This window comes from Scardinius erythrophthalmus (genome assembly GCF_964197995.2).
Source record: "Scardinius erythrophthalmus genome assembly, chromosome: 15".
Classification (NCBI taxonomy): Eukaryota; Metazoa; Chordata; class Actinopteri; order Cypriniformes; family Leuciscidae; genus Scardinius; species Scardinius erythrophthalmus.
Window position 1 is genome coordinate 38,498,180 of NC_138235.1, and position 27,478 is coordinate 38,525,657.

The 27,478-nt window shown below is 42.6% G+C and overlaps 2 protein-coding genes across 2 annotated transcripts in view; both read right to left on the bottom strand.

Annotated features, from left to right (window-relative positions):
• Positions 1-27,478, bottom strand: part of LOC308703248 (E3 ubiquitin-protein ligase TRIM39-like) — a gene marked incomplete at its 3' end in the record, with an annotated part of 40,638 nt that overhangs the window by 6,872 nt on the left and 6,288 nt on the right. The window lies entirely within an intron of this gene.
• Positions 4,045-26,387, bottom strand: btr31 (bloodthirsty-related gene family, member 31; the record flags this gene model as incomplete). The annotated part of the gene is made up of 7 exons (XM_081385826.1): positions 4,045-4,236; positions 7,514-7,603; positions 7,970-8,040; positions 17,145-17,639; positions 17,743-17,769; positions 20,145-20,235; positions 26,253-26,387. 7 exons carry the CDS (start codon positions 26,385-26,387, stop codon positions 4,045-4,047), a joined length of 1,101 nt encoding a protein of 366 aa, XP_081241952.1.

Consider the following 27,478-nt stretch of genomic DNA (forward strand, 5'->3'; position numbering starts at 1 on the left):
ACAGGGTTACAGTCAAGTAACCCGGAATGTTCCCTTTCAAAAGCTACAATCGATGCTGCGCTGCTTAGCGCATTGGGAACAAGAATGCCCACGCCGCCGTGCTTGAAGGTGTCTGGACTCCTTACGGTTGTGTAGGTGTGCTCACAAAAACGCAAGAAAGCCCTAGACATCAGCTTGCGATGTCGACTCAAGGACGTGAAAGCCCGGAGTGGCATGAACATCCAAACTATAAAATCTTATGAATGTGTGCGGAGAAGACCAGCCTGCCGCATCACAAACAAACTGAAGGGGGGCACCTCTTGCCAAGGCAGCAGAGGAGGCGACCCCTCTGGTGGAGTGAGCCCTTAGACCCGTTGGTGAAGCTTGGCCGCGCGCCTCATAGGCAAGAGCAAAAGTATCCCTGACCCAATGTGACATCGTCTGCTTAGTGGCAGCAGCCCCTCGGTTGCGGCCCCCATAATAGACGAACAGTTGCTCTGACTTACGCCACTGGCTAATACGGTGGACGTAGGCCTGAAGAGCACGGACTGGACACAGTCTATGAGATCTCTCCTGTTCCGGCGTCATGAACGGCGGAGAGCAAAAGGCCTCAAGAGTGACAGGATGTACAGTCGAAAAAGGCACGTTAAGCAGGTAATCAGGATGAGGATGCAAAATCACTTTCACCATTCCTGGGGCAAAGTCCAAGCAGGATAGCGAGATCGACGGAGCCTGCATATCCCCAATTCTTTTCAAAGAAGTTATTGCCATAAGAAAAAACATCTTTAGAGTCAGAAGTTTGTCAGACGCTGATTCTAGAGGTTCAAAAGGAGTCTCAACCAGACCCTCTAGGACTATTGCTAAGTCCCATGATGGGATTTTGGTTTTTACGGGAGGCCTCAGTCGTCTGGCTCCACGAATGAAACAAGCGAGCAGAGGATGTCTCCCGAGTGGCACCCCGTCAACCAAGGCGTGGCAAGTCAAAAGAGCAGCCAAATAAACCTTGAAAGTGGCGGGGCATGTGCCTGAAAATCCAGAACTGAAGCAATCTGGCAGCTGACCGGATCTGCATTATGTACAACACACCACCTTTCAAAGACACTCCATTTGTTGGCATAACTCTTTCAAATGGAGGAATCCCTAGCACTTAGAATGGTCTCAATAACGGCAGACGAAAGCCCAGTGTCCCTCAGTTGATACCCATCAGGGGCCAAACATGAAGATTCCAGAGGTTGGGCCTGGGATGGAATATCGTGGTCTCCGTCTGAGACAGAAGGTCCCTCCTCTCCGGAATCGTCCATGGCGAGCCGTTGAGGAGAGATATTATCTCGGAGAACCAAACTCTGGCTAGAACTCCTGGGAGCAGGGAAACTGGAGGAAACGCATACAGGCACATTCTGGGCCATGTATGCGCCATCGCATCCAGACCCAGGGGCTGGGTGACTCAGAGAGAAGTAGAGGGGACATTGTGCTTTCTGATAAGAGGCGAAGAGGTCCACCTCCGCTTCGTAAAATCTGGTCCAAATCTGTTTGACTACTTCTGGGTGGAGTTTCCATTCCCATATCGGTAGTTTCTGTCTGGACAGTAAATCCGCTCCCACATTCAGGTGCCCTGAGATGTACACTGCCCTGAGTGACAGGAACTTTTCCTGGGCCCAGAGAAAGATCTGCCTCACTATTCTGTTCAGATTGCGTGAGCGCAAACCTCCCTGGTGATTTATGTAAGAGACTGCTACTGTGCCGCACTAGGACATGACAGTCTCTCAACTGAGGGAGAAAGTATTTCAGGGCCAGAAATACAGTCATCAGCTCGAGGCAGTTGATGTGCCAATTGAGCTGATGACCCTCCCATTCCCCTTGAGCTGGACGACCACTTAAGGCCGCTCCCCAGCCCATCAGGGAGGCGTCTGCCGTTAGCATTCTGCGATGGGAAGATGCACCTAAAGTGGGACCCAAGGCAAGGAATCGGGGTCTGAACCACATAGAAAGGGAACGAAGCCGCCGAGCATAACCCTTACCATAAACATGGATTTTAGAAAGTGGACGAAGCGTTCAGCACGTGACTTACCATAAACATGGATTTTTAGAAAGGACACAAAGCACTCAACGAGTGCTCTTGCCTTTATTTGCCCTTGGGGATTGTATAGATAAAATACCCCGTTTTTGAGCCACAACTGAAGTGGTCTCATGCGCAAAAGGCCCAGAGGAATCACTGTGGACGCAGCTGCCATGAGACTATGTAATGTCCTGACCTAGCCAGATGTTGCTTAGGGTGTTAAAATTGGTCTTGACACAAGCGGGAGACAGTTGTGCCCCCGATGGTGACAGAGTCCCATTTAACCCCAAGCATGTTAACCTCAGGGCGGGAGAGAGTACGCCCTTCTTGGCGTTGCATCTCAGCCCTATAGAGCTCCGGAGGCTGACGTCATGCAATCTAAACTCCGCCATTTTGGCAGTCAACCAGGAGAGCGCCAGAGTGGCTTTTGCGTTATCGATAGCGGTCGGGTCGAATAATATTTCAAAACAATTACTATTTCAACATGGTGGACAGCTACTGTGCGCCTGGATTCCAGAACAGGTGGAGGAAAACATTTAAAAGCATTAAAAGCAAACGTTTGACTGGGTTTGCGTTATGCAGTGGTCACCAACCTTTTCAAGCCTAAGATCACATCCAAAGTCCAAATGTAAACCAAGATCTACCACTTGCAAAAAAAAAAATATGAAAAAACAAGTGGCTGAGCTGTAAAACCTTGTTTATACTCGACGCGTCCGCATGAGCGCGAAGGTAATAAAAAAACTAATATCCGTCTGCTCGGGCAGATTCGGCTTAACAGCGCGCGCGCCTCCGCATCCGAAGATGCACGACTTTGAGCCGAATCTGCCCGAGCAGACGGATATTACTAGTACATCTCATCACACCGGCACCCAGTTTGCGCGTCTAAATCAGTTCTATGGTCTGGTGTTCAGTCTAAAACCAAATAGTTGCATCAAGTATAAATGCCTCGTCTGTTTGGGGAGTTGCGCGCGTAGTCAGCGGAGGCTCGCGCTCCGGTGCCAGGCGAAAGTATAAACAAGGTTTAAGTCAGCGTCAGCGGTTGTTTTACAGACATCAACATAAGGCGCTCCAGATTATAAGGCGGACTGCCGTTTTTTGAAAAAATTAAGGCTTTTAAGTGCGCCTTATAGTGCGGAAAATACGGGTACTCCAATATTGATAACAAAGTTTGAATTCGTCCATTTGTACCCTCCAGGCTTTTGTAGGCCTTAAAAGAGTCTCCGGAATAGGACGAGGGAAAGTTAATGAAGTAACGTTAGTTAACGTTATATCAGGATACAGTTCAGGAAAGCTAACGTTATAAGTTCCTTTATTAATACACATGAAAAGCACCCCGGGGACATTATAGGGATCTGTTATGTTTAATCTATTAAGTTTTGCTGTGTACAGGTCTATATCTTTTTAATTAAAGTGCGCAGTGAACTCTGTTGCCTTAAAACTCATGCTGCCGTCATCTGTTCACGCTCGTCTCGTACGGCCTCTTTACTGCCAAAATGGCGGTGTAAACAGAATAGGTCACGTGACGTCCGGAGCTCTATAGAGAGAAGATGAGCATAGATCGATCTCAGTGTCGAAGCGCAAGCTCTTAAGACTGGGCCAGTATCAGCCAATCGTCTATGTAACATGGCTAGGTCAAATGGAGGGACCCGATATTGGTAAGCTTCGCCCCCAAAAGCAAACCTTGGGAACCTCCTGTGTTGTGGCAATATTTCTATATGAAAGTATACGTCCTTCAGATCAATCATGACGAACCAAACGTGATGTTGAATTTGCGACACGATCGTCTTTACTGTGCGTTCACACCGGACGCGCATAGCACGTCAAATTCGCGCCTGCCGCGTCTAGTTATACGCTTGACCACTTTGTGTCCATCCAATTTTGCTCTTGACGCACGTAAAAACAAAAGTTTGAAGCGAAATTTACGCATGTCAGAGGCAAAAGTTTCGAAACCTGTTGGCGGCCATCTTTTTACAAGATATCTGATGTTGATCGATCATTTATCGAGAGAGTTATCGCTCTGTATATGCTCTGGAGAGCAAAAGAGCGGCGTAGGGATCATCGTCGCCGTATTTGGGTCCACCAGACCCTTCGGAGGCGAACCCAGTTTGGCGAGTTTCACTTTTCATTTCTTCCAGCAGCTGCGCCTGGATGACGGCCGCTATCAGCAGTGCTTCCGCCAGTCTCGCGCCCAGTTTAATGACCTGTTGTCATTAAACTGATTGTAGTTTCATATAATCTGTAGATTGTAGTTCTTGTGACAGTACATGCGCCAGTTCCGGTCTCACGGAAGTGGATACCACGCCGTTGAAACGCGGAGGATGATTAATAAATTGGATTCTGTATCCTATTTGTACTGTACTTAATACCCACACAGAAAAACCTGGCAGAAGTTTCCTCACTGACAAGGAAATATTGTTGCGCTCAGATGAAGGCTAGTTGTAAGTCCAGGTGCGTGAAAACCAATAAAATGTAGAAGAGACTGTAAATGGTTTGCACTCTGAAAAACTAGACAAAGTCTTTAGCAAAAAGAATCAATTATTTTAATAGAGCAAGAGCAGACGTTTCAGCCATCCAGCTATTCTCAATGCTCATAATGAATCAACACCAGACATGCAGTCAATTAATACCCGATAGGTAATCAGGAAACAAGTAACAGGTGCAAAGGGAGGGGCTTATGAATTGATTCTTTTTGCTAAAGACTTTGTCTAGTTTTTCAGAGTACGAACCATTTACAGTCTCTTCTAGAAGTTTCCTCACTGCCAGACTCTCTGAGAGTGGTATCAATTTTAACACTTACTTTTGAGGGGATGTTAGATGTTCCGTGTCCTGGATGACAGCAGGAAGCAACAGAACATCTAACATTTTGCTGGAAACTGCTGCCCCCCCCCCCCCCGAATCACCAGAGGTGCCGAGGAAGTACAGTGGTTTCGTGAGGGTGTCAGGTAGGAGCTGTTTGATTTAAATGCCTCGTCCCGTCCCTGGCCCATCATCGTATAACCACACACCCCTGCACCCACGATAGTCTTAAGACGTCGAGGGCACAAAGATGCACGAAGAATAAGGTTTTCCCCATGAACGAGTTAACGTCATGGAGATCCTCAAGGAGGGCAGTCTAGCTGTAATCCGGCCTTCACACGAGTCACCACCTCGAGAACCTCTCAAACGTTTTATCATAACGAGAGAAGTGTTCGGAGGCAGCTTTAATTCCTCAGAAATGTGGCCAATTACATCATATAAAATATTATATATATGTACACAATACATATCAGTTCCTCAGCAATAAACACAGCCAAAATCAATCAGACAAGCAAACGGTCTGGATGATAGGCTGTGTTTAAATCTTTCATAAGATCAACCTGGTATGCCTGTAACACAGTCATAGTGTACAGCGCAGTACCAGTCTGACCGCTGAAAATGCATCTGATAATGTGATCCCAGGGGAGAGATAGCCCGCGAGCGTCTCTCCAAACTGAGGCAGTATCATATAATCGCATGCCCTCGCACCCGCGATAGTAGATGGCTCGATGTTGAGGACACAAGAGACAAATATTACAATCTTTATTTATAGACTGTGAGTGTTTTATGGGACTCTTTTTGTTGTGATCAGATTAATCTGGCCACTGCACGAGCGATCGCTCCGAGCAGTTCTCCTTTTATTATCACGGGAGAAACGCTCGGAGGCGTCGAACTCACGAGATTCAATGAACTCTGCCCGAGCCGAAGAAGCGCCGTGGCACGCTTCGGTAGTCAGGAAAAAGGACATCGGGATCTGGAGAGAGAGCTAGCGATAGGGACGCACCGTCTCTCGCTCCTCAGCCAGATCGACACGCGAGCCCCACAATCATTGTGGGCGCTACCCCTTTGAAATAAGCAAAGCGAACGCGAAGCACTTTAACTGTGAACATTCCACTGTGCTCGCAATCACCATGCTCAAATGCAAGGGCAGCATGTTCTTTCCCCAAACAAACAAAGCAGTAAGTGTGTGTATCCAGTTCTGACATAGGACGAGAACATGGAGGGACACACAGCGCTTACTCTGCTGTTCACTCATTTTTAACCAGCTGATTTCTTTTAACTTGAACTCTTTTCATTTGTATGTTGAGAAGAGAAAGAGAGAAATCTGCACACTGCCAGTTTTGAACACTAACTCCTAACAAAGATCTGAAGTGAGTTTTGTAGAGAGAGAGATTGCTTGACACACATACACAGAGTGGTCTGAAAACAAAAGACCTGATGATGCACCTGTGGCTCATCTATTTATAGCCTCGTGTCACGGGTGCGCGCCGATGACGTCACCGACCGAGGCTATATTACCTCCGGGTCAATTCTATTGACGCAAGCGGCAACGTTCTAATCTGAAAAATTAAGCCTACCCGGAAGTGCGAAAAACTGCAATACATCGAAAATCCGCTAGGGGCAGGTCCCAAAAGGGAGCAAATGTCCATAGCCCCCCATGTTAAAATGTCCGTTTTCACAGCATAAATTCGTGTTTTTACAGGTTGGTCCCATGGACTTTTATTGTATTTTTCGATAGGTTCCGAGTGCCTGACAACTGTGAGGGGGTGAATTTTTTTCTAACTCGTTAGTTTAGATCATATTTAAATATAAATGTATGACAAATAAGGGCGTGGTTAACTTTGATTGACAGCTTGATAACGAGCATAGGCTGCGCCGAGTGGAATTCCTGAAATTTGACGTCTCGGCCATGATCTGACACAACACATCATACCACCTCTGTATCCTTTCTGAACATTGGATTTCCCAAGATTTTCCAAGATGGCGCCGCCCATACCCCCCATAAACGGAAAGTCTTCAGACTTCTGTGACTTTCTTCAGAAGTCTATGGGTGACGTCACAGACGCTTTGTCCATATTTTTTTACAGTCTATGGTTTACACACTATATTCACAGCTGGTCACGTTTAAAGATGTTCCCAATGCGCTAAGCAGCGCAGCATCGATTGTAGCTCTTGAAAGGGATCATGGATATCTGGAAAATTCAGTCAGTGACGGGGAAAGAGTGAAGTAGATTTGAAGTCATTTCTTGTGTACACTACCAATACTCAGAATAAGGAACATTTTCTTTATAAATCAATATTTTCAAACAATTTAAGTTTATATGACAGTATGTAAAACTATTTGGATAGGATACTCAATCAAAAGAGTAAAGACAACTACAAGCCAACTTTGAATACTTAATATAGTTTTAAGTATATCTCCATCAAAAGATTGAGAACAAATATTGGCCAAATATACTTTTCTGTCAGTATAAGTTGTTTACTTGCAATTTTAGTTATATTCTGAGAAATACATAAAAAGTAGACTGGAAGTATGCTTTCTTATTTTTAAATTTTAAATTCTCTCATCATCTACTGGCCTCATGTCACTTAAAATGTTTTAATTTATTTAATTGAGCACTTTATTAAGCAGATTGAAATGTTATAATGCAATATTAATGTAGCATTTTTACTTCCACTCACTTTTCTCAGCTCTACTGAGTTCTGGATCTCTTGAATCATCTTCATTCTGTCCAGGATCATCTGATGAACGTCTGTCTGTGTCTGATCCAGCTGATGAGACACACAGAGAAACACACAGGTATAGATTCCATATTCATTTCATATTAATTCCATATTAGTCATTTGAATAATTATTTTGAAAACCATTTAATGACTTCAAAATTTAGTTTGGTGGCTTTTAGTTTAGCTGTGTACTCTTGAAAGTTGACAAAATTAACTTTTGGCATATATACAAATTTAAGATGTGTAATGTTTCTTTTCTGCAAAACACAATTTCAAGACTCATTTTGCACCGTTTGTCCAATCAAACTGGCTGAAATAAAAGTTATGAGCTCTTCAAAATGACCTGCACCAACATCAACATAGGAAACCTGCATTTCAAACTGTGTTTAAGGAGTTTAGTTTGTGTCTCTTTACCGTCTTCTCTCGACTCTCCTCCTCTATAGGAACAGTGTTGTGAGTCCTGTGATCAGCGGAGGACGTCATGACTGACAGAACAATGAAGAGAAGTAAGAGAGCAGTTTTGATAATACTAATACTCAAAGAATATTATGTATTTCTCCACTGAGAAAATATTCCTTCTCCAAGTGACATAAATCACACATATCTCACTGTATCTGAGATCCACGGCTCATACAGCAATAGTAAAGGAAAAGTGTTTGGGACTGTGTGAACTCTCTCTCCAGTTCAGCTCCGGTTATGTGTGCCGTTGTATTATTTCAGCTCCAAACATAAAATGATCTTGTTTTGATGGCTTTATGGACGAGGATTTATTTGAATTTCAGGTTTTTGAAGGGGAAATGCACAAGTTAGACCAGTTTACAAGACTTCTCACTTTTAACTAACTATTAACTACGACTTTCGCCTCAACAAACTCCTAATTACTGCTTATTAATAGTTAGTAATGTATTGGGTAGGATTATGGGATGTAGAATATGGTCTTGCATAATAAAGGCATTATTATGTGCTTTATAAGTAATAAACAGCCAATATCCTAGTAATATACATGCTATAAGCACCTAGTTAACTGTGAGAATTGGACTAAAGTGTTATCATACATAAATGTACATATAAATAAATGTTTCAGACTCTTTCACACAGCAGACTGATCTTTGGTAAGTTAAATGATACACTATCAGACTTCTGTGACATAACTATACTAAAATGATTAATAAAATTAACTTTCACTTGAAATGCAATAGTTAGACGTTAAAGCATTTGAGTAACAGTTTTTTGCTCTGAAATGTGATGATTTTTACTAACCTTTAGCTTTAAATGAGCGTGAGAGAAACGAGTGTTATTGAAGCGCTGCTCTGTGTTGTCTGAGGATGCAGTCGTCATGGTAACTCTCAAACTCTCAACTGCCAATCAGAATTTAGAAAATGCAGCTTAATTCCCTGCAATACACACTCATTAAAACACCTTAATGTAATAAAACACCTTATAAAATACAAGTAAATACTAGTTCACACATGCAAACATCAAATAATACTGTATATACAAATAACACAACATTCTTGTGACCCAGATTCAATGTGTGTGTGTGTGTGTGTGTGTGTGTGTTTGTGTCTTTATTGAAGAGAGAAACCACAGCTGAGCAGAGCGATGATGATGATGATGATGATGATGATGATGATGATGATGATGAAGATGATTTTGTTTCATCATTTAATCTTTTTAACTTTTTCATGACATTTGTCTGCTGTGTTCCAGAAAGATGTTTTCACTCAATCAAAAGTTTTTTAAAGTCACTTTTCTACAGTTTTATTTCTCATCTGTGTAAAACTCTTGTAAACGCTGCTTTTTAACAATGATATATTAATGAAGGGCTGCTATTTTGATTATCTGACATTTATTTCTTGTTTTATTAAGAAAGAAACATATTAATCCTCATCCTGCCCATGTTCTCCTTCAATCAATTTAAAAATTAAAGACTATAAAACAAGTATAAATGTATGAATGTAGCTTATGCTATACATTATATACAAAAGTATGTTTTTCATTACTGTTATAAGTTGACAGAGTAGATTGACTCACAATATCATGCAGAATCTGCTATTTATCAGATTCAGTTCAGTAACTCTGAATTCAGTGAATCTGGATTAGTCTCTTATGGGGGAAATGACACTAATAATGATGTTTCTTGGTCTTGACAAGCAGTTATACTGTATTATCTACTATATTTGATCATATAAACATGACAGAATTGACCTTAAACATGTAAAAACAAATACTTCTGTTTCTTTCTGTCTAGTTCCCGTCCATTTCTTTTTGCTTTACATTTGCCACAATAGAATTCACAATAGAACAGAAATTTGACAATTTCTGACAATTTTTAGACTTGATGGATGTGAAAGATGAAAGTGACAAACTGAGATAATAGTTTTTTTAATTGTTAAGTGACAAATTGCTGATATTGTGGTAAAAGCAAAGTGAAAAACACTGTCATTGTGAAGCCTTCTAATGTTCTCGCTTCTCTTGAAGAATATGTACTAAATTTAAGGATCATTTACATTGAATAATAATTCAGTATTTTCATTCACAATTAATGTAATTCAACAATAAAGATCCTCCATGTTTAAATTATATCCTGTCTGTGTGTTGTAATGTTTATGTGAGCAGATATTCATTGTTCTCCAATGTGTATTTGCATAATAATTACCAAGATTTTTAGATTATACTTAATATCAGTTATAGAATTGAATGCTTGTCTTTATTCAGATGATGCCGTTATTACAATATAAAACAAGATCCTCAATATTTCACAAGTAATCAATGTTTACAGCTGGAGAGGAGAGAGAGGAAATGGCTTCAGAGATTTCCTTACAAAATAACATGTAGAAACACAGAAAGTGTAGCATATTATGTACAATTTAACCATATATAATATTAAATCATATGTCAAATTCATAGTATATTTGAAAAGCAAAAGCAAAGTATAAATGAAACAGAAAAGCAAACAAATCATTGTGTTTATTAGAAATATACAGATTCATAATAAATTGCCCATTCAAATATAGCCGTGATGAAATATAATTTTTTAACCAAATCACACAAATATATATCTCACAAACATTTGATTATAGTTGATGTTTTGTCAATGATTGATTTTTAAAGGCCTGAATATACAGGGTTTTGCACTTTGTTTATCACATATAATTTTTTTTGTTATAATTGTAAGTAAAATCGGTAACAATTTATAAGTATACAGTAATAAAGTATTTACAAATAATTTACAAACTATTATAGTTAATTAACAGTTTATAAACTGTAGTTAATACATTAATAGACTATAATGAATAATGAGATCTTCATTCATTGTCACTGTAATTAATAAATGGTTTATTGTTTAATTCGCTCATATATAAAGAGTTAGATTATGCTTTGTTAACTTATTAACCATAAATAGTTTTTTTTTATAATGAGGTTCACTTATAATGTTAATATAATTTTTACATCAAAAAATTGTCACAATTTAGAAACAAATGGCCGTTTTCTTTCCTGATTTTAGCCTCTGATTTCTGTTTGAAGGGGCGTGTCTGCTGTTAGACGTCAGTGTAAACGCCCACTGCTGTGATTGGCTGTGAGACGTCAGAGTAAACGCCCACTGCTGTGATTGGCTGTTAGACGTCAGTGTAAACGCCCACTGCTGTGATTGGCTGTGAGACGTCAGAGTAAACGCCCACTGCTGTGATTGGCTGTGAGACGTCAGTGTAAACGCCCACTGCTGTGATTGGCTGTGAGACGTCAGTGTAAACGCCCACTGCTGTGATTGGCTGTGAGACGTCAGTGTAAACGCCCACTGCTGTGATTGGCTGTTAGACGTCAGAGTAAACGCCCACTGTTGTGATTGGCTGTTAGACGTCAGTGTAAACGCCCACTGCTGTGATTGGCTGTGAGACGTCAGTGTAAACGCCCACTGCTGTGATTGGCTGTGAGACTTCAGTGTAAACGCCCACTGCTGTGATTGGCTGTGAGACGTCAGTGTAAACGCCCACTGCTGTGATTGGCTGTGAGACTTCAGTGTAAACGCCCACTGCTGTGATTGGCTGTTAGACGTCAGTGTAAACGCCCACTGCTGTGATTGGCTGCTAGACGTCAGTGTAAACGCCCACTGCTGTGATTGGCTGTGAGACGTCAGCGTAAACGCCCACTGCTGTGATTGGCTGTTAGACGTCAGTGTAAACGCCCACTGCTGTGATTGGCTGCTAGACGTCAGTGTAAACGCCCACTGCTGTGATTGGCTGTGAGACGTCAGTGTAAACGCCCACTGCTGTGATTGGCTGTTAGACGTCAGTGTAAACGCCCACTGCTGTGATTGGCTGTGAGACGTCAGTGTAAACGGCCACTGCTGTGATTGGCTGTTAGACGTTAGTGTAAACGCCCACTGCTGTGATTGGCTGTTAGACGTTAGTGTAAACGCCCACTGCTGTGATTGGCTGTGAGACGTCAGTGTGAATGCCCACTGCTGTGATTGGCTGTGAGACGTCAGTGTAAACGCCCACTGCTGTGATTGGCTGTTAGACGTTAGTGTAAACGCCCACTGCTGTGATTGGCTGTGAGACGTCAGTGTAAACGCCCACTGCTGTGATTGGCTGTGAGACGTCAGTGTAAACGCCCACTGCTGTGATTGGCTGTGAGACGTCAGTGTAAACGCCCACTGCTGTGATTGGCTGTTAGACGTCAGTGTAAACGTCCACTGCTGTGATTGGCTGTGAGACTTCAGTGTAAACGCCCACTTCCGTGATTGGCTGTGAGACATCATTGTAAATGCCCACTGCTGTGATTGGCTAATGTTACCGCCCCGACCCGAGCGAGAGTACACTGAACTCTCATCATTGCAACATGATTTCTGCACTCTCACGAATGCTTTCAAAATAACAATGCAAACACGATGTAAGAGTTTAGTTGTGCAGTGTAACAGTGTCATTGATTACATAACGGGAGTGTCACGGCTGTATACTTTGTATTGTCGTCTTTGCCGTGTCTGGGTGTGTTTTGCTCCTCCTACAGGTGCACTGCGGAACTGAGGTAATCAGGTGGATTGGGTGCACCGGTGCACAGGTGTGCCTGTCAATAAAAGCTTCCTGTTTGGCGTCCTTAGTGAGCGTTCCATTCTGTCACATCGATCCCTGGCCAGGACCGAGATGTTGATCGGCGTTGCGGTGTATTGCGAGAACTTGAGAGACAGTCTTTGTTATGAAGAACGTGTAAATAAAAAGAGTACTGTAACCGCCGTAAACGTTTTCTCCTCTTTCATTGTTGCTCCCTAATAAGGGCGTAACAGGGAGTTTTGGCAAGTGTCCAGATAAACTGTTTGATTGACAGCTCCAGCGATTATAAAGGGACCGTTCTTTGATCGCTTTCTGTATATTTTTTTATTTTTTTATTTTTATCCTTTATTTTACCAGGATAGTCCCATTGAGATATAAAATCTCTTCTTCCAGGGAGTCCTGGCCAAAATGGCAGCACAGAAAGTTTCACATAAACAACATACAAACATAAAACTCAGAATCTTTCATAAAATTTTGTCCAGCACTCAAAATAACAACACAAGCTACTTAACCAAACATACACACTTAAATTGGTTAAATTGTTTCCCTTAAATTGGTCAATAAGAGATTTTTAAAAACTTTTAAAGAGGGGAGTGCTTCTATCATTATTATACTCTGCAGCTCATTCCATAACCAGGGAGCATAGGAAGAGAAGGCAGTTTTAGCAAGCTCTGAACGTACTCTAGGAATCTTTAAAAGCAATTTAGCACTAGATCTAGTGCTATAAGTACAGGTGTAATACGATAAAAGACGACAGATATAAATTGGTAGTTTTCCTAACAATGCCTTAGCAATAAACATTAACATGTGTATTTTTCTCCTTTGAAACAAAGAAGTCCAACCCACCAATTCGTACAAGGTACAATGATGAGTGCGTGAAGAGGCACTCGTCACAAAGCGCAAGGCAGCATGGTATACACAATCTAACTTTTTTATAGAAGATGAACTTGCATGCATATAAATCACATCACCGTAATCTAATACGGAGAGGAAACAACTTTGAATAATTCTCTTTCTTGCTTCAAAAGGAAAACATTTCTTTAAACGAAAGAGGAAACCCAGTTTTGGTCTAAGCTTTTTCAAGAGATTTTCAATATGTACATTAAAACCTAATTTTTCATCTAGCCATATGCCTAAGTATTTATAACAATTTACTCTTTCTATACAGTCCCCTTCTAAAGTTAAAATCGGGCAATCTGTTTTAATGGAACCACGGGTGAAAAGCATATAATTAGTTTTTTGTGTGTTTAAAACCAATTTCAAATTTGACAATGACAGTTGCAAAGACCGAAAAGAATCTTGCAGAAACTCTATGGCTTGGTTCAAAGAATGTGCTACTGTGTAAATGATTGTGTCATCAGCATATAGATGAATTCTAGCTGGGGTTATCCCACAACCTATGTCATTGATATAAATAGAAAATAAAATTGGTGCTAAAACAGAACCCTGTGGGACACCTTTTTTAATTGTTTGTTCTGCTGATATAAAATTTTCAACAGAGACACATTGAGTTCTTTCAAATAAGTAATTATTAAACCAGTTTAGAGCTGTTTCACTAAAACCCACACAACTATGTCTCTGCAACAGTAGTTTATGATCTACAGAATCAAATGCTTTGGAGAGATCTACAAATAAAGCTGCACAATGCTGTTTACTATCCAAACATTTAATAATATCATTAGTGACCAGCATGGCTGCAGTTATAGTACTGTGACCTGATCTAAAGCCTGATTGAAATTCATTTAAAATTTTATTTTCAGTTAAAAACTGTTTTACTTGATCATTTATAAAAGATTCAAATACTTTTGCCATCACTGACAACCTTGAAATCGGACGGTAATTATTCATCTCAGATGGATCACCACCTTTTAACAAAGGTAGAATCATAGCTGATTTCCATGCACGAGGAATAACATTTGATTTTAAACTTAAATTTAAAATTGAAGTGATGGGCTCTGTTATAAGATCTGCAGCAATTTTTAAAAAGTAAGGCTCTATTTTATCAGATCCCGCTGATTTTTTACAATCCAAATTTGATAAGGCTTTATAAACTTGTGTAGCTAAGATAGGAGTAAAAGTGAACAGCTGAGGACAACATGAAGCGTTTGCCACATTGCCTTCTACATTATGCTCCTTTAAATTACTAAAATCTGTAGTTAAGTCAGCATTGATAAAATGGTTGTTAAAAGCTTTTACAATATTATCTTTGTCCCGTATTACGCTCTCATTTATTTTTAAACAGTCCGGCAGACTGGTGGAGGTTTTTTTACCACCAATTGATTGGGTCAACTTCCAGAAATTAGTCGGATTGTTCAAATTTTCATTCATCATATTTATATAATAGTCACATTTAGATTTTTTTACCAATTTTGTACAATTATTTCTTATTGTCCTATAATTTACCCAATCCATATTATTATTTGTTTTCTTTGCTTTAGCCCATGCATTATCTCTATTTTTTATAAGAGAAGATATTGACTCATTAAACCAGGGATTATCTCTACTTCTTACTCTTAACCTTTTAAAAGGTGCATGTTTGTCACATATAGTCAAAAAAGTACATTTAAAATACTCCCATGCCATATCAACATCGGGTATCTGTGAAACAACATATAAATCACTATTATAAATATCTTGCAGAAAGGCTTGATCATTAAAATGTTTAAATTGACGTTTTAAAATAAAACGTGGTTTACTCCTTGGAATCCTGCAATTCCTTACACATACTATTGCACAATGATCACTTACATCATTACAAAAAACTCCAACCGCAGATAATCTATGAGGAGCATTAGTTAAAATAACATCAAGTAGCGTGGATTTAACTAGATCTTTATGATTTAACCGGGTGGGTAAATTTATCAATTGATCCAAACAAAGAGAGTCGCAAATACCCTTGAGTGGGTCAGACATTTGTGATAACCAATCCCAGTTTAAATCTCCGAGGAAAATAAGCTCTGATTTAGTCCAGTTATGGAGAAGGTCCGTAAGTGAAGTAATAGCTTCACTTGAAGCCGAAGGGGGACGATAACATCCAACAACGATGATATCTGGACCATTAACAAAAACAAATTTAATTGCCAAAAGTTCAAAACAGTTTGGTTTGCTGATGGATAATATACAAGTGCAGTTTAGCTTAGACTTAATATAAACTGCAACTCCACCACCTTTTTTTGTTCGATCCGATCTAAAAACATTATATCCCTCAACATGTATCATAGTATTAGGAATTGACTTATTTAACCATGTCTCTGATAAAACAATAATGTCAGAGTTCGTTGAATCAGCCCATATTCTTATTAAGTCTATTTTGTTTACCAGACTGCGTACATTGAGGTGAAAAAGACGCAAACCATTACTAGACTTGAACTCAGCAGGAGTTTGAAGCTGCGCAAGTTCTGGGCCTGGATTAGGATGAATATTGCCCGATATTAAGAGCAAAAGAAAGACCAACCAGCTCTTCCGTGCTGCGCCGGCTGTCGAACTGTCCCTATATATGAACGTCGCATAGGGAGACAGCTTTCCATTTCCACGCGCCCACAAACATCGCAGACCTCTCGATTCATCCCTCAGAATAAAAGGCGCCCGACCAAAAAGGCACCTCTCAACCCAAGGCCTCATGACAGGATCTCCACCAACCGGCTCCAGGGAGCTCACAATGTTCGGAATAATCCACGAATACGGTGCAGGTGTATCTCTCCCCTCATTAGCATTAAGCACGCCGTCCATAGGGATCCACAGCATCAGGCAGCCGAGCAGATAAACAAGTGTAAAATATGCCCTCATTTTGGCAATGAATTAGTGATGGTAATAATAATAATGCAGATAGAAATCCAACGTAAGCCTTAAAACAGTCTTTGATGTCCTTTTAAATTGGAAAGAAGCAGAGATCAACAACACACACACTACAGACAGGCAGCCATTTTGATTTAATCACTTTAAATAACATTGTTTTCATGCTACTAAGGGAAACAATGTGAAGTTGATCATTTATTATAATTATAATTTAGTCACTGGCTTGATTTACTGATGCATAAACAGTATTGAATGATTTTGAGAGAACATCTGTTACAATTACACATCAGAAATCACTGATCAGAGATCAGGCATTAGAGTAAACATGGTTACTTACATGTTTGTGGCGTTGCAGTGTGTGTGTGTGTGCATGCGTGTGTGAGAGAGAGTGAGAGTGTGTGTGTCTGTGTGTGTGTCTGTGTGTGTGTGTGTGTCTGTGTGTGAGTGAGTCTGTGTGTGTGTGAGAGAGTATGTGTGTGTGTGAGTGAGTCTGTGTGTGTGTGTGTGTGTGTGTGTGTGTGTGCGCGCGTGTGCGTGAGAGAGTGTGTGTGTGAGAGTGAGTCTGTGTGTGTGTGTTAGTGTTTGTGCGTGTGTGTGTGTGTGTGTGAATGTGTGTGTGTGTGTGTGCGCGTGATTGAGTGTGTGCATGTGTGTGAGTGTGTATGTGCATGTGTGTGTGTGTGTGCGTGAGTGTGTGCAAGTGTGCATGAGTGTGTGTGTGTATGTGTGTGTGAGAGTTTTACCATCATTATCGCCTGGGCTGAAATATGGATAGAGTTTGTCAGTGAAAGTCTGACCAGTGAAAGAGTAGATATGAGATCTGGACTCCACGTCATAAAAAGAGACCAGACCCTCCTCATAATCCACAAACACACCAACCTTCTCAGGTTTCACTCTCAGAGATAAAGAGACAAATGGACTATCAAAAACTACATAATCATTTTCATTCATCAGAATCAAAGTCCAGTATCCATCCTCAGGTCTCAGTCTGATCTCCCCCTTCCTGTTAATGGATTCTCTGGCCACTCCTAAAGTCCACTCAGTCTTTCCCTTCACCTGCACCTCATAGTAAAATCTCCCTGAACTGAATCCCTGCTTTGCCAAAACACAAGAACTCTTATCAAATCTCTTTGGGTTTTCTGGGACTTTCTGCCAAATGTCTCCATGACTGACTTGTTTTCCATCATCAGACAGGATGAGACGTGGATCCGCTGTATCAGGATCCAGAGTCACATCCACTGAGAGAGATCAGACATTATCAATCAACTTCAGAACAAACATTTTCATGTGTACATTATAAACAAAAGTATTGTGAGTGTATCGGTGTCAGTCACACTGTACCTGCAAACTTCTGCACAAACTTCAACCCTGTGGACACAGATGACAATATAATGATGAATTTTTCATAGCAGTAATTTCAGGTTAACAGTGAGTTTCTCTACTGGCAGAATCAGTGGAAATGTTGAACGTCCATCAGTTTGTAAAACAAAATGCAGAATGTTATTGCAGTAAATATACGTATGATGGAGGTCTATGAGACAATCATAACAGAGGGTTTAAAAGCAGAAATGTCAAGTTGTATTTTTATTAAAGCTGTAATAATTATTATTCAGTGTAAAAAGAAGTGTTATTTTTGCTGTCTATATTGTCCTTGTGAAGTGAGGAAACCTTAGACAGTTTATTTTATAGTCAGACTTCTGGTTGTGTGTCAGTGACGGGATCTCTGTGCTCATATACCGGCATTGTGCCTTTTATGTGCTATTCACTTTCACACAGTTGCTAAAATGTTACTTTGCACACTCTTCATATCACAGTCCTGCAAAGATGACAGAAAATTCACTCGCATTTGCTGTCCTGCGGCAAAACATGAGAGCAGTCGCGTTTAAGACCAAACCAGTGCTTGAAGTGGGGCGGTACCAGCACTTCTACATTTCACTCTTAAGCGTACCTGCACTTTTCATTGCGAATCGCTACTTCTCGCATGTAGCCGGTACTCTACCACTGACAGAAAAGCGTCAGTGTCACGTCCGTTTCACATATACTGCATTTGCAGTGCGTATGCGGTGCGTATTTTTTCCGCACCCATGTTAACAGGTTAGAGCTTTCACACTTCGGTCCAGGTGCGGTGTGTATTCAGCAGTGCAGAGATCGTTTCCACACCGAGTCTATTTCTGCTGTGCTGCACGCGCTGAATTAAAGTAATGTTCGTGGCCAAAATGAACACAGATTGACATGAAAACAATTTCTTTAGCCCATTTTATCTCTCAAGGGAGAACGGCAAGATCACGGTCAGATTTACTAATGTACTCGGACCGAACGTTGATGCTGCAGGAGAGAATAGCGAAGAGCTACAATGATGCACTCGCTCTGCAGGTCAACCTGTTTTAATTCTTGGAGACTTTCATTTCTGTGACTTATCTGAATATCTACTGACCTACTCTAAAGCAATATGTGGACTGTCCCACTCATTTAAACTGGACTATTGATCGATTGTATTAAGTTGTATATAAAATTTTGAAAGATAGATTCAGAAGATATTGTCTGAAACTAAAACTGAAAATTTCCCCTTATAACAAGCTCTCAATAACAAGGCCAGTCATTTGACCTCCACTGTGGCGTCCTTACTAGATCCACTCCAGTTCACATATAAGATAGACAGAGAGACAGATGATGCTGTGCTGACCCTGCTTAATACAGTTACTAAACATCTTATGCATCCTAAAGGATATGCCAAGGTTTTATTCATAGATTTTAGCTCAGCTTTTAATTCAATGAAGACACACATTCTCCTGAAAATGCTGATTGATCTCAATATTAATACAGGGTTATTGGTCCACAACGCTGCGTTCTCTCCCCTGTTCTTTTTTCTCTTTTAACAAATGACTTTTTGATCAACGTTAAACACTTTAGATTGTTTAAATATGCCGATGACACGGCCTTAGAGAACACAAACCCCCCAGCTGATACTGCCTATCTGACTCACATTAAGGCCCTTGAAACATTTTAGATTGTTTAAATATGCCGATGACACAGCCTTAGAGAACACAAACCCCTTAACTGATACTGCCTATCTGACTCACATTAAGACCCTTGAAACATGATGTTGCTCTAGCCAGTTAGAAATTCACTGGAATTTCAGCTTCTCTGGAAATACAGAGTATGTAGATGTAGTTTTGTGTTGGTGAGCCATAGACAAATTTCCACTCCAGTGGACAATAAAGATATTTAAATTCAAATAAAGTTTATACAAGGATAGTTACATAATGTGCTTTACATGTCACTAAAGTTCACATAATGCTTCTTTAGAGCTGTAGTCCGTAACTTTTGGGGCTTTAGCGGTTAATAAATAGACCTGCATGCGCCTTGCGGAAGAACATTGTAGCCGGAGCTACTTCTCTCTGTTTATGACGAGTTACGCAGGTACTGGGCTCCTCTGCAGCAGTACGATCCAAACCAGTCTAAAGTAGTCCCAATATACAGTAAACACTTATTATAGGTGTACCGTAGTGATTCAGCTTGGAAAGTGGTTTCATGATGTACTTGCTCATTATATAAATTTTATAAATTCTGAACACAAAAAAGTTATGGTCTGCAGCTTTAACTGCTTATGACATGAGTTGAAGATAAAACTTTAAGTGATTTTATAATAATGTGGTGATCACCAGAACATCACAGATGCTTACAATTAATTTAACACTTTTAAAAAAAGTTAGACAAAAACCCTGTATTTGATATTCACATACCGGTTTGAGTGAGGTCAGTGTTTCTCCTCTTCAGCTCATAGATTTCCTGCTCCAGCTCAGTGTTTTCCTGCTCCAGCTCAGTGTTTCTCCTCTTCTGCTCAGTGTTTCTCCTCTTCAGCTCAGTGTTTTCCTGCTCCAGCTCAGTGTTTCTCCTCTTCTGCTCAGTGTTTCTCCTCTTCTGCTCAGTGTTTCTCCTCTTCTGCTCAGTGTGTTCCTGCTCCAGCTCAGTGTTTCTCCTCTTCTGCTCAGTGTGTTCCTGCTCCAGCTCAGTGTTTCTCACCTTCTGCTCAGTGTTTTCATGCTCCAGCTCAGTGTTTCTCCTCTTCTGCTCAGTGTTTTCCTGCTCCAGCTCAGTGTTTCTCCTCTTCTGCTCAGTGTTTCTCCTCTTCTGCTCAGTGTTTTCCTGCTCCAGCTCAGTGTTTTTCCTCTTCTGCTCAGTGTTTTCCTGCTCCAGCTCAGTGTTTCTCCTCTTCTGCTCAGTGTTTCTCCTCTTCTGCTCAGTGTTTTCCTGCTCCAGCTCAGTGTTTCTCCTCTTCTGCTCAGTGTTTTCCTGCTCCAGCTCAGTGTTTCTCCTTTTCTGCTCAGTGTGTTCCTGCTCCAGCTCAGTGTTTCTCCTCTTCTGCTCAGTGTTTCTCCTCTTCTGCTCAGTGTTTCTCCTCTTCTGCTCAGTGTTTCTCCTCTTCTGCTCAGTGTTTCTCCTCTTCTGCTCAGTGTTTCTCCTCTTCTGCTCAGTGTTTTCCTGCTCCAGCTCAGTGTTTCTCCTCTTCTGCTCAGTGTTTTCCTGCTCCAGCTCAGTGTTTTTCCTCTTCTGCTCAGTGTTTCTCCTCTTCTGCTCAGTGTTTTCCTGCTCCAGCTCAGTGTTTCTCCTCTTCTGCTCAGTGTTTTCCTGCTCCAGCTCAGTGTTTCTCCTCGTCTGCTCAGTGTTTTCCTGCTCCAGCTCAGTGTTTCTCCTCTTCTGCTCAGTGTTTCTCCTCTTCAGCTCAGTGTTTTCCTGCTCCAGCTCAGTGTTTCTCCTCTTCTGCTCAGTGTTTCTCCTCTTCTGCTCAGTGTTTCTCCTCTTCTGCTCAGTGTTTCTCCTCTTCTGCTCAGTGTGTTCCTGCTCCAGCTCAGTGTTTCTCACCTTCTGCTCAGTGTTTTCATGCTCCAGCTCAGTGTTTCTCCTCTTCTGCTCAGTGTTTCTCTCCTCTTCTGCTCAGTGTTTCTCCTCTTCTGCTCAGTGTTTCTCCTCTTCTGCTCAGTGTTTCTCTCCTCTTCTGCTCAGTGTTTCTCTCCTCTTCTGCTCAGTGTTTCTCTCCTCTTCTGCTCAGTGTTTTCCTGCTCCAGCTCAGTGTTTCTCCTTTTCTGCTCAGTGTGTTCCTGCTCCAGCTCAGTGTTTTTCCTCTTCTGCTCAGTGTTTTCCTGCTCCAGCTCAGTGTTTCTCCTCTTCTGCTCAGTGTTTCTCCTCTTCTGCTCAGTGTTTTCCTGCTCCAGCTCAGTGTTTCTCCTCTTCTGCTCAGTGTTTCTCCTCTTCTGCTCAGTGTTTCTCCTTTTCTGCTCAGTGTGTTCCTGCTCCAGCTCAGTGTTTCTCCTCTTCTGCTCAGTGTTTCTCCTCTTCTGCTCAGTGTTTTCCTGCTCCAGCTCAGTGTTTCTCCTCTTCTGGTCAGTGTTTCTCTCCTCTTCTGCTCAGTGTTTCTCCTCTTCTGCTCAGTGTTTCTCCTCTTCTGCTCAGTGTTTCTCCTCTTCTGCTCAGTGTTTCTCCTCTTCTGCTCAGTGTGTTCCTGCTCCAGCTCAGTGTTTCTCACCTTCTGCTCAGTGTTTTCATGCTCCAGCTCAGTGTTTCTCCTCTTCTGCTCAGTGTTTCTCTCCTCTTCTGCTCAGTGTTTCTCCTCTTCTGCTCAGTGTTTCTCCTCTTCTGCTCAGTGTTTCTCTCCTCTTCTGCTCAGTGTTTCTCTCCTCTTCTGCTCAGTGTTTCTCTCCTCTTCTGCTCAGTGTTTTCCTGCTCCAGCTCAGTGTTTCTCCTTTTCTGCTCAGTGTGTTCCTGCTCCAGCTCAGTGTTTTTCCTCTTCTGCTCAGTGTTTTCCTGCTCCAGCTCAGTGTTTCTCCTCTTCTGCTCAGTGTTTCTCCTCTTCTGCTCAGTGTTTTCCTGCTCCAGCTCAGTGTTTCTCCTCTTCTGCTCAGTGTTTCTCCTCTTCTGCTCAGTGTTTCTCCTTTTCTGCTCAGTGTGTTCCTGCTCCAGCTCAGTGTTTCTCCTCTTCTGCTCAGTGTTTCTCCTCTTCTGCTCAGTGTTTTCCTGCTCCAGCTCAGTGTTTCTCCTCTTCTGGTCAGTGTTTCTCTCCTCTTCTGCTCAGTGTTTCTCCTCTTCTGCTCAGTGTTTCTCCTCTTCTGCTCAGTGTTTTCCTGCTCCAGCTCAGTGTTTCTCCTTTTCTGCTCAGTGTTTTCCTGCTCCAGCTCAGTGTTTCTCCTCTTCAGCTCAGTGTTTCTCCTTTTCTGCTCAGTGTTTTCCTGCTCCAGCTCAGTGTTTCTCCTCTTCTGCTCAGTGTTTCTCCTCTTCTGCTCAGTGTTTCTCCTCTTCTGCTCAGTGTTTCTCCTCTTCTGCTCAGTGTTTTCCTGCTCCAGCTCAGTGTTTCTCCTCTTCTGCTCAGTGTTTCTCCTCTTCTGCTCAGTGTTTCTCTCCTCTTCTGCTCAGTGTTTTCCTGCTCCAGCTCAGTGTTTCTCCTTTTCTGCTCAGTGTGTTCCTGCTCCAGCTCAGTGTTTTTCCTCTTCTGCTCAGTGTTTTCCTGCTCCAGCTCAGTGTTTCTCCTCTTCTGCTCAGTGTTTTCCTGCTCCAGCTCAGTGTTTTCCTGCTCCAGCTCAGTGTTTCTCCTTTTCTGCTCAGTGTGTTCCTGCTCCAGCTCAGTGTTTTTCCTCTTCTGCTCAGTGTTTTCCTGCTCCAGCTCAGTGTTTTCCTGCTCCAGCTCAGTGTTTCTCCTTTTCTGCTCAGTGTGTTCCTGCTCCAGCTCAGTGTTTCTCCTCTTCTGCTCAGTGTTTCTCCTCTTCTGCTCAGTGTTTCTCCTCGTCTGCTCAGTGTTTTCCTGCTCCAGCTCAGTGTTTCTCCTCTTCTGCTCAGTGTTTTCCTGCTCCAGCTCAGTGTTTCTCCTCTTCTGCTCAGTGTTTTCCTGCTCCAGCTCAGTGTTTCTCCTCTTCTGCTCAGTGTTTCTCCTTTTCTGCTCAGTGTGTTCCTGCTCCAGCTCAGTGTTTTTCCTCTTCTGCTCAGTGTTTCTCCTCTTCTGCTCAGTGTGTTCCTGCTCCAGCTCAGTGTTTCTCCTCTTCTGCTCAGTGTTTCTCCTTTTCTGCTCAGTGTGTTCCTGCTCCAGCTCAGTGTTTCTCCTTTTCTGCTCAGTGTGTTCCTGCTCCAGCTCAGTGTTTTTCCTCTTCTGCTCAGTGTTTTCCTGCTCCAGCTCAGTGTTTCTCCTCTTCAGCTCAGTGTTTCTCCTTTTCTGCTCAGTGTTTTCCTGCTCCAGCTCAGTGTTTCTCCTCTTCTGCTCAGTGTTTCTCCTCTTCTGCTCAGTGTTTCTCCTCTTCTGCTCAGTGTTTTCCTGCTCCAGCTCAGTGTTTCTCCTCTTCTGCTCAGTGTTTTCCTGCTCCAGCTCAGTGTTTCTCCTCTTCTGCTCAGTGTTTCTCCTCTTCTGCTCAGTGTTTTTCCTCTTCTGCTCAGTGTTTTCCTGCTCCAGCTCAGTGTTTTCCTGCTCCAGCTCAGTGTTTCTCCTTTTCTGCTCAGTGTGTTCCTGCTCCAGCTCAGTGTTTCTCCTCTTCTGCTCAGTGTTTCTCCTCTTCTGCTCAGTGTTTCTCCTCTTCTGCTCAGTGTTTTCCTGCTCCAGCTCAGTGTTTCTCCTCTTCTGCTCAGTGTTTCTCCTCTTCTGCTCAGTGTTTCTCCTCTTCTGCTCAGTGTTTTCCTGCTCCAGCTCAGTGTTTCTCCTCTTCTGCTCAGTGTTTCTCCTCTTCTGCTCAGTGTTTCTCCTCTTCTGCTCAGTGTTTTCCTGCTCCAGCTCAGTGTTTCTCCTCTTCTGCTCAGTGTTTTCCTGCTCCAGCTCAGTGTTTCTCCTCTTCTGCTCAGTGTTTCTCCTCTTCTGCTCAGTGTTTTCCTTCTCCAGCTCAGTGTTTCTCCTCTTCTGCTCAGTGTTTTCCTGCTCCAGCTCAGTGTTTTCCTGCTCCAGCTCAGTGTTTTCCTGCTCCAGCTCAGTGTTTCTCCTCTTCTGCTCAGTGTTTTCCTGCTCCAGCTCGGTGTTTCTCCTCTTCTGCTCAGTGTTTCTCCTCTTCTGCTCAGTGTTTCTCCTCTTCTGCTCAGTGTTTTCCTGCTCCAGCTCAGTGTTTCTCCTCTTCTGCTCAGTGTTTTCCTGCTCCAGCTCAGTGTTTCTTCTCTTCTGCTCGGTGTTTCTCCTCTTCTGCTCAGTGTTTCTCCTCTTCTGCTCAGTGTTTTCCTGCTCCAGCTCAGTGTTTCTCCTCTTCTGCTCGGTGTTTCTCCTCTTCTGCTCAGTGTTTCTCCTCTTCTGCTCAGTGTTTCTCCTCTTCTGCTCAGTGTTTCTCCTCTTCTGCTCAGTGTTTCTCCTCTTCTGCTCAGTGTTTCTCCTCTTCTGCTCAGTGTTTCTCCTCTTCTGCTCAGTGTTTTCCTGCTCCAGGGGTCCGTTCTTCGTACGTCGCTAACTCACTTAGCTGGATTTGATTGTTGGCGATTTGGCATGATCTTGGATTGTTTGGTTCTTCAACGCTCATCCTGGACTTGCTGTCATAGCAACATGTGCACAAACTTAAACCTGCTCGGGAGCAGGCTTATTTCATGTTAACAGGATTAGATCCCGGCTTCATAAGCGGAGCTGATACGGGAAGTCCAGCACAGCGCGATAGTGCACTTTCTTTCTGAGATTTTTTTTTTTCCGCGTGATTCGTGAGATCTTATATTTTCTTTCCTCTGGAAAGTTAGAAAATGTCCACTCACTGCACATATTTCAGCCACCACTTTCTTGGGAACAGATACAAGTGTTGGTGTATTATGTAAAAGAGGAAAACACAATGTCATTACAATGAACTACACTGGGGAAAAATGTGATCAATAACTCATGGCAAAATATTTTTACATTAACATAAGTTTATCAGTTTTCACTTTCACAAATCAAAGCAATTCATCATTACTCAAGATTTAACAGTTGAAATGACTATACAGCCTTAATTTAATGCAGCAAAAATTACTTTACAGTGTAGGCTACTAAGATCTTTTCTATTTTTTTCTCAGCCTTTTTCTTGGTTGCTTTTATAAACAGAACACCATTTATTTAACAGTGCCTTTTATAAAAGAGACTATAATATAACAAAAAAATTACCATTATGTAGAATATTTTTGTACTTCACTTGTACTTCACCCTGGCGTTTTGATTAAACATTAAAATTCCGAATAAACTTCGACTATTAGTTCTTGCTCTGCTGAGGAGAAAAACCGAGCGCGCTCTTTGGCCACGCTGAGCAGCCAATAGCAGCGTTGCTGATCAATGTTTCTACTATCGATACATATCCCCTTTTAACCAGCTCATGAACGCGCAATTATCTCAGATAACTCAATCCAGCGATACTAATCATATCCGGCAAGTGTGTTCGAAGAACCGAGTTAGCCAGATCATGATTCGCACGATGATATCATCTTGGATGTGTCATTTGATCTCGGATGTAATAAGCAACGTACGAAGAACGGGCCCCAGCTCAGTGTTTCTCCTCTTCAGCTCAGTGATTTCCTGATGCAGCTCTTTAATGAGATCTTCAGCCTGTTTCTCTGCTGATTTCTGCTGATCCTCCTTCTTCAGCAGCCCAGACTGACATCTCTAAAAGGAGCGGATCAGATCAGTGAAGAGCTCAGTAAACCAAGCTTGACACTGCTATTCTCGTCTTGTCATGGTGAGCATGTGATTCCCTTTCAGTCAGTCACTCTCGACGTCACGTTAGTTACCGATGAATAGGAATCTACTTAGAGTGTAACTAAAACGAGCCAATGCACATCTCAATGCGATAATTGCTATCAGCTGCGCTGCTTCGCGGCATGAGCATATAATGAGCAGCAGGTGCATCGCATCTTAAGGTTTTCGCTGAGGAGCCGAGCCGGTGAACTGAACTAGCGGGGCACAGGAGATGTGGCGACGGGACGTGATGTGAAGCGCGAGGTCCGTTGCGGTATGAAGTTCGTGCACCACCCTCGTGCAGGTCCATCAGTGCCTTGGCCTGATGGACCTGCGACAACGCCATGGTGTGTATGGCAGAGGCGGCCTTGCTGGTAACATCCAACGAGTGCTTACAGGCTTCTCCGCCAGGTGGAGTTAGGGCACAGTTGCATAGCAATGGCCCATTCCACAGGGAAAGTACCTCAGCATCCCACCCCGAGAAACCAATCGTCCAGCCTCAAGGGACAATCGTTCAGGCTCGGGACACAGTGGTGGGTTCCACTTGAGCCCGACCCTCTCAGCGGCCCGGGATAGCATGGCCATCATCTCTGGATCTGACTCAGGCAATGCTACGGTTCCCGAAATAAGCAACATAGCCGATTAGTCACCTCCAAAGGAGTCTGGCTCATCGTCCAATGCAGTGATCGACATCTGGTCATCCCCCTCTGAGGAGGATTAGATTGAGGCAGAGACACGGGGACCCCGCCTCTTTGGAGGTACTGGAGTCTCGACCGCAACTCCGCGATGAGAGCATGACTCATCCACGAACACTATTTCAACTTGTTTGAAGCCCAGACACATGACACGTGATCGTGACCATCCCTCGGCGTCAGGTAATGACCGCATCCAGAAACACACTGGTTTAATGTAATCTTTAAAAAGACACAAGCTCAAACCCGTGAAAGCTCTTTTAGAGAGTACTCTCTCAGTGCTGAAGCACACAGGGGAACAGCCGCAGCGACTCAGACAGGGAATAGTGCAGTTTGTCGTGTGCTTCACTCTTTGAAGGCAGCCCTCTCACACAGTGCACCCGACCTGTGAAAACAGCCTTTCTGCTCCGTAAAGAGCAGAGATAAACTGCTCGGCTCCTCAACGATAAGCTTAAGATGCGATGCACCTGCTGCTCATTTTATGCTCATGCCGCGATGCAGCGCAGCTGATAGCAATTATCGCATGCCAATGTGCTTTGGCTCGTTTTAGTTACACTCGAAGTAGATTGGCCTCTCTAGCAAGATTCCTTCTAGTCGGTCACCAAGAGTGACCGACTGAAAGGGAGCCACACGCTCACCATGACAAGACAAGAGAATAGCAGTGTCAAGCTTGGTTTATACTGGACGCGTCCGCACAAGCACGAAAGTTCCTGTGCAAAAAATGACGTAATCACGGTGTGAGCAG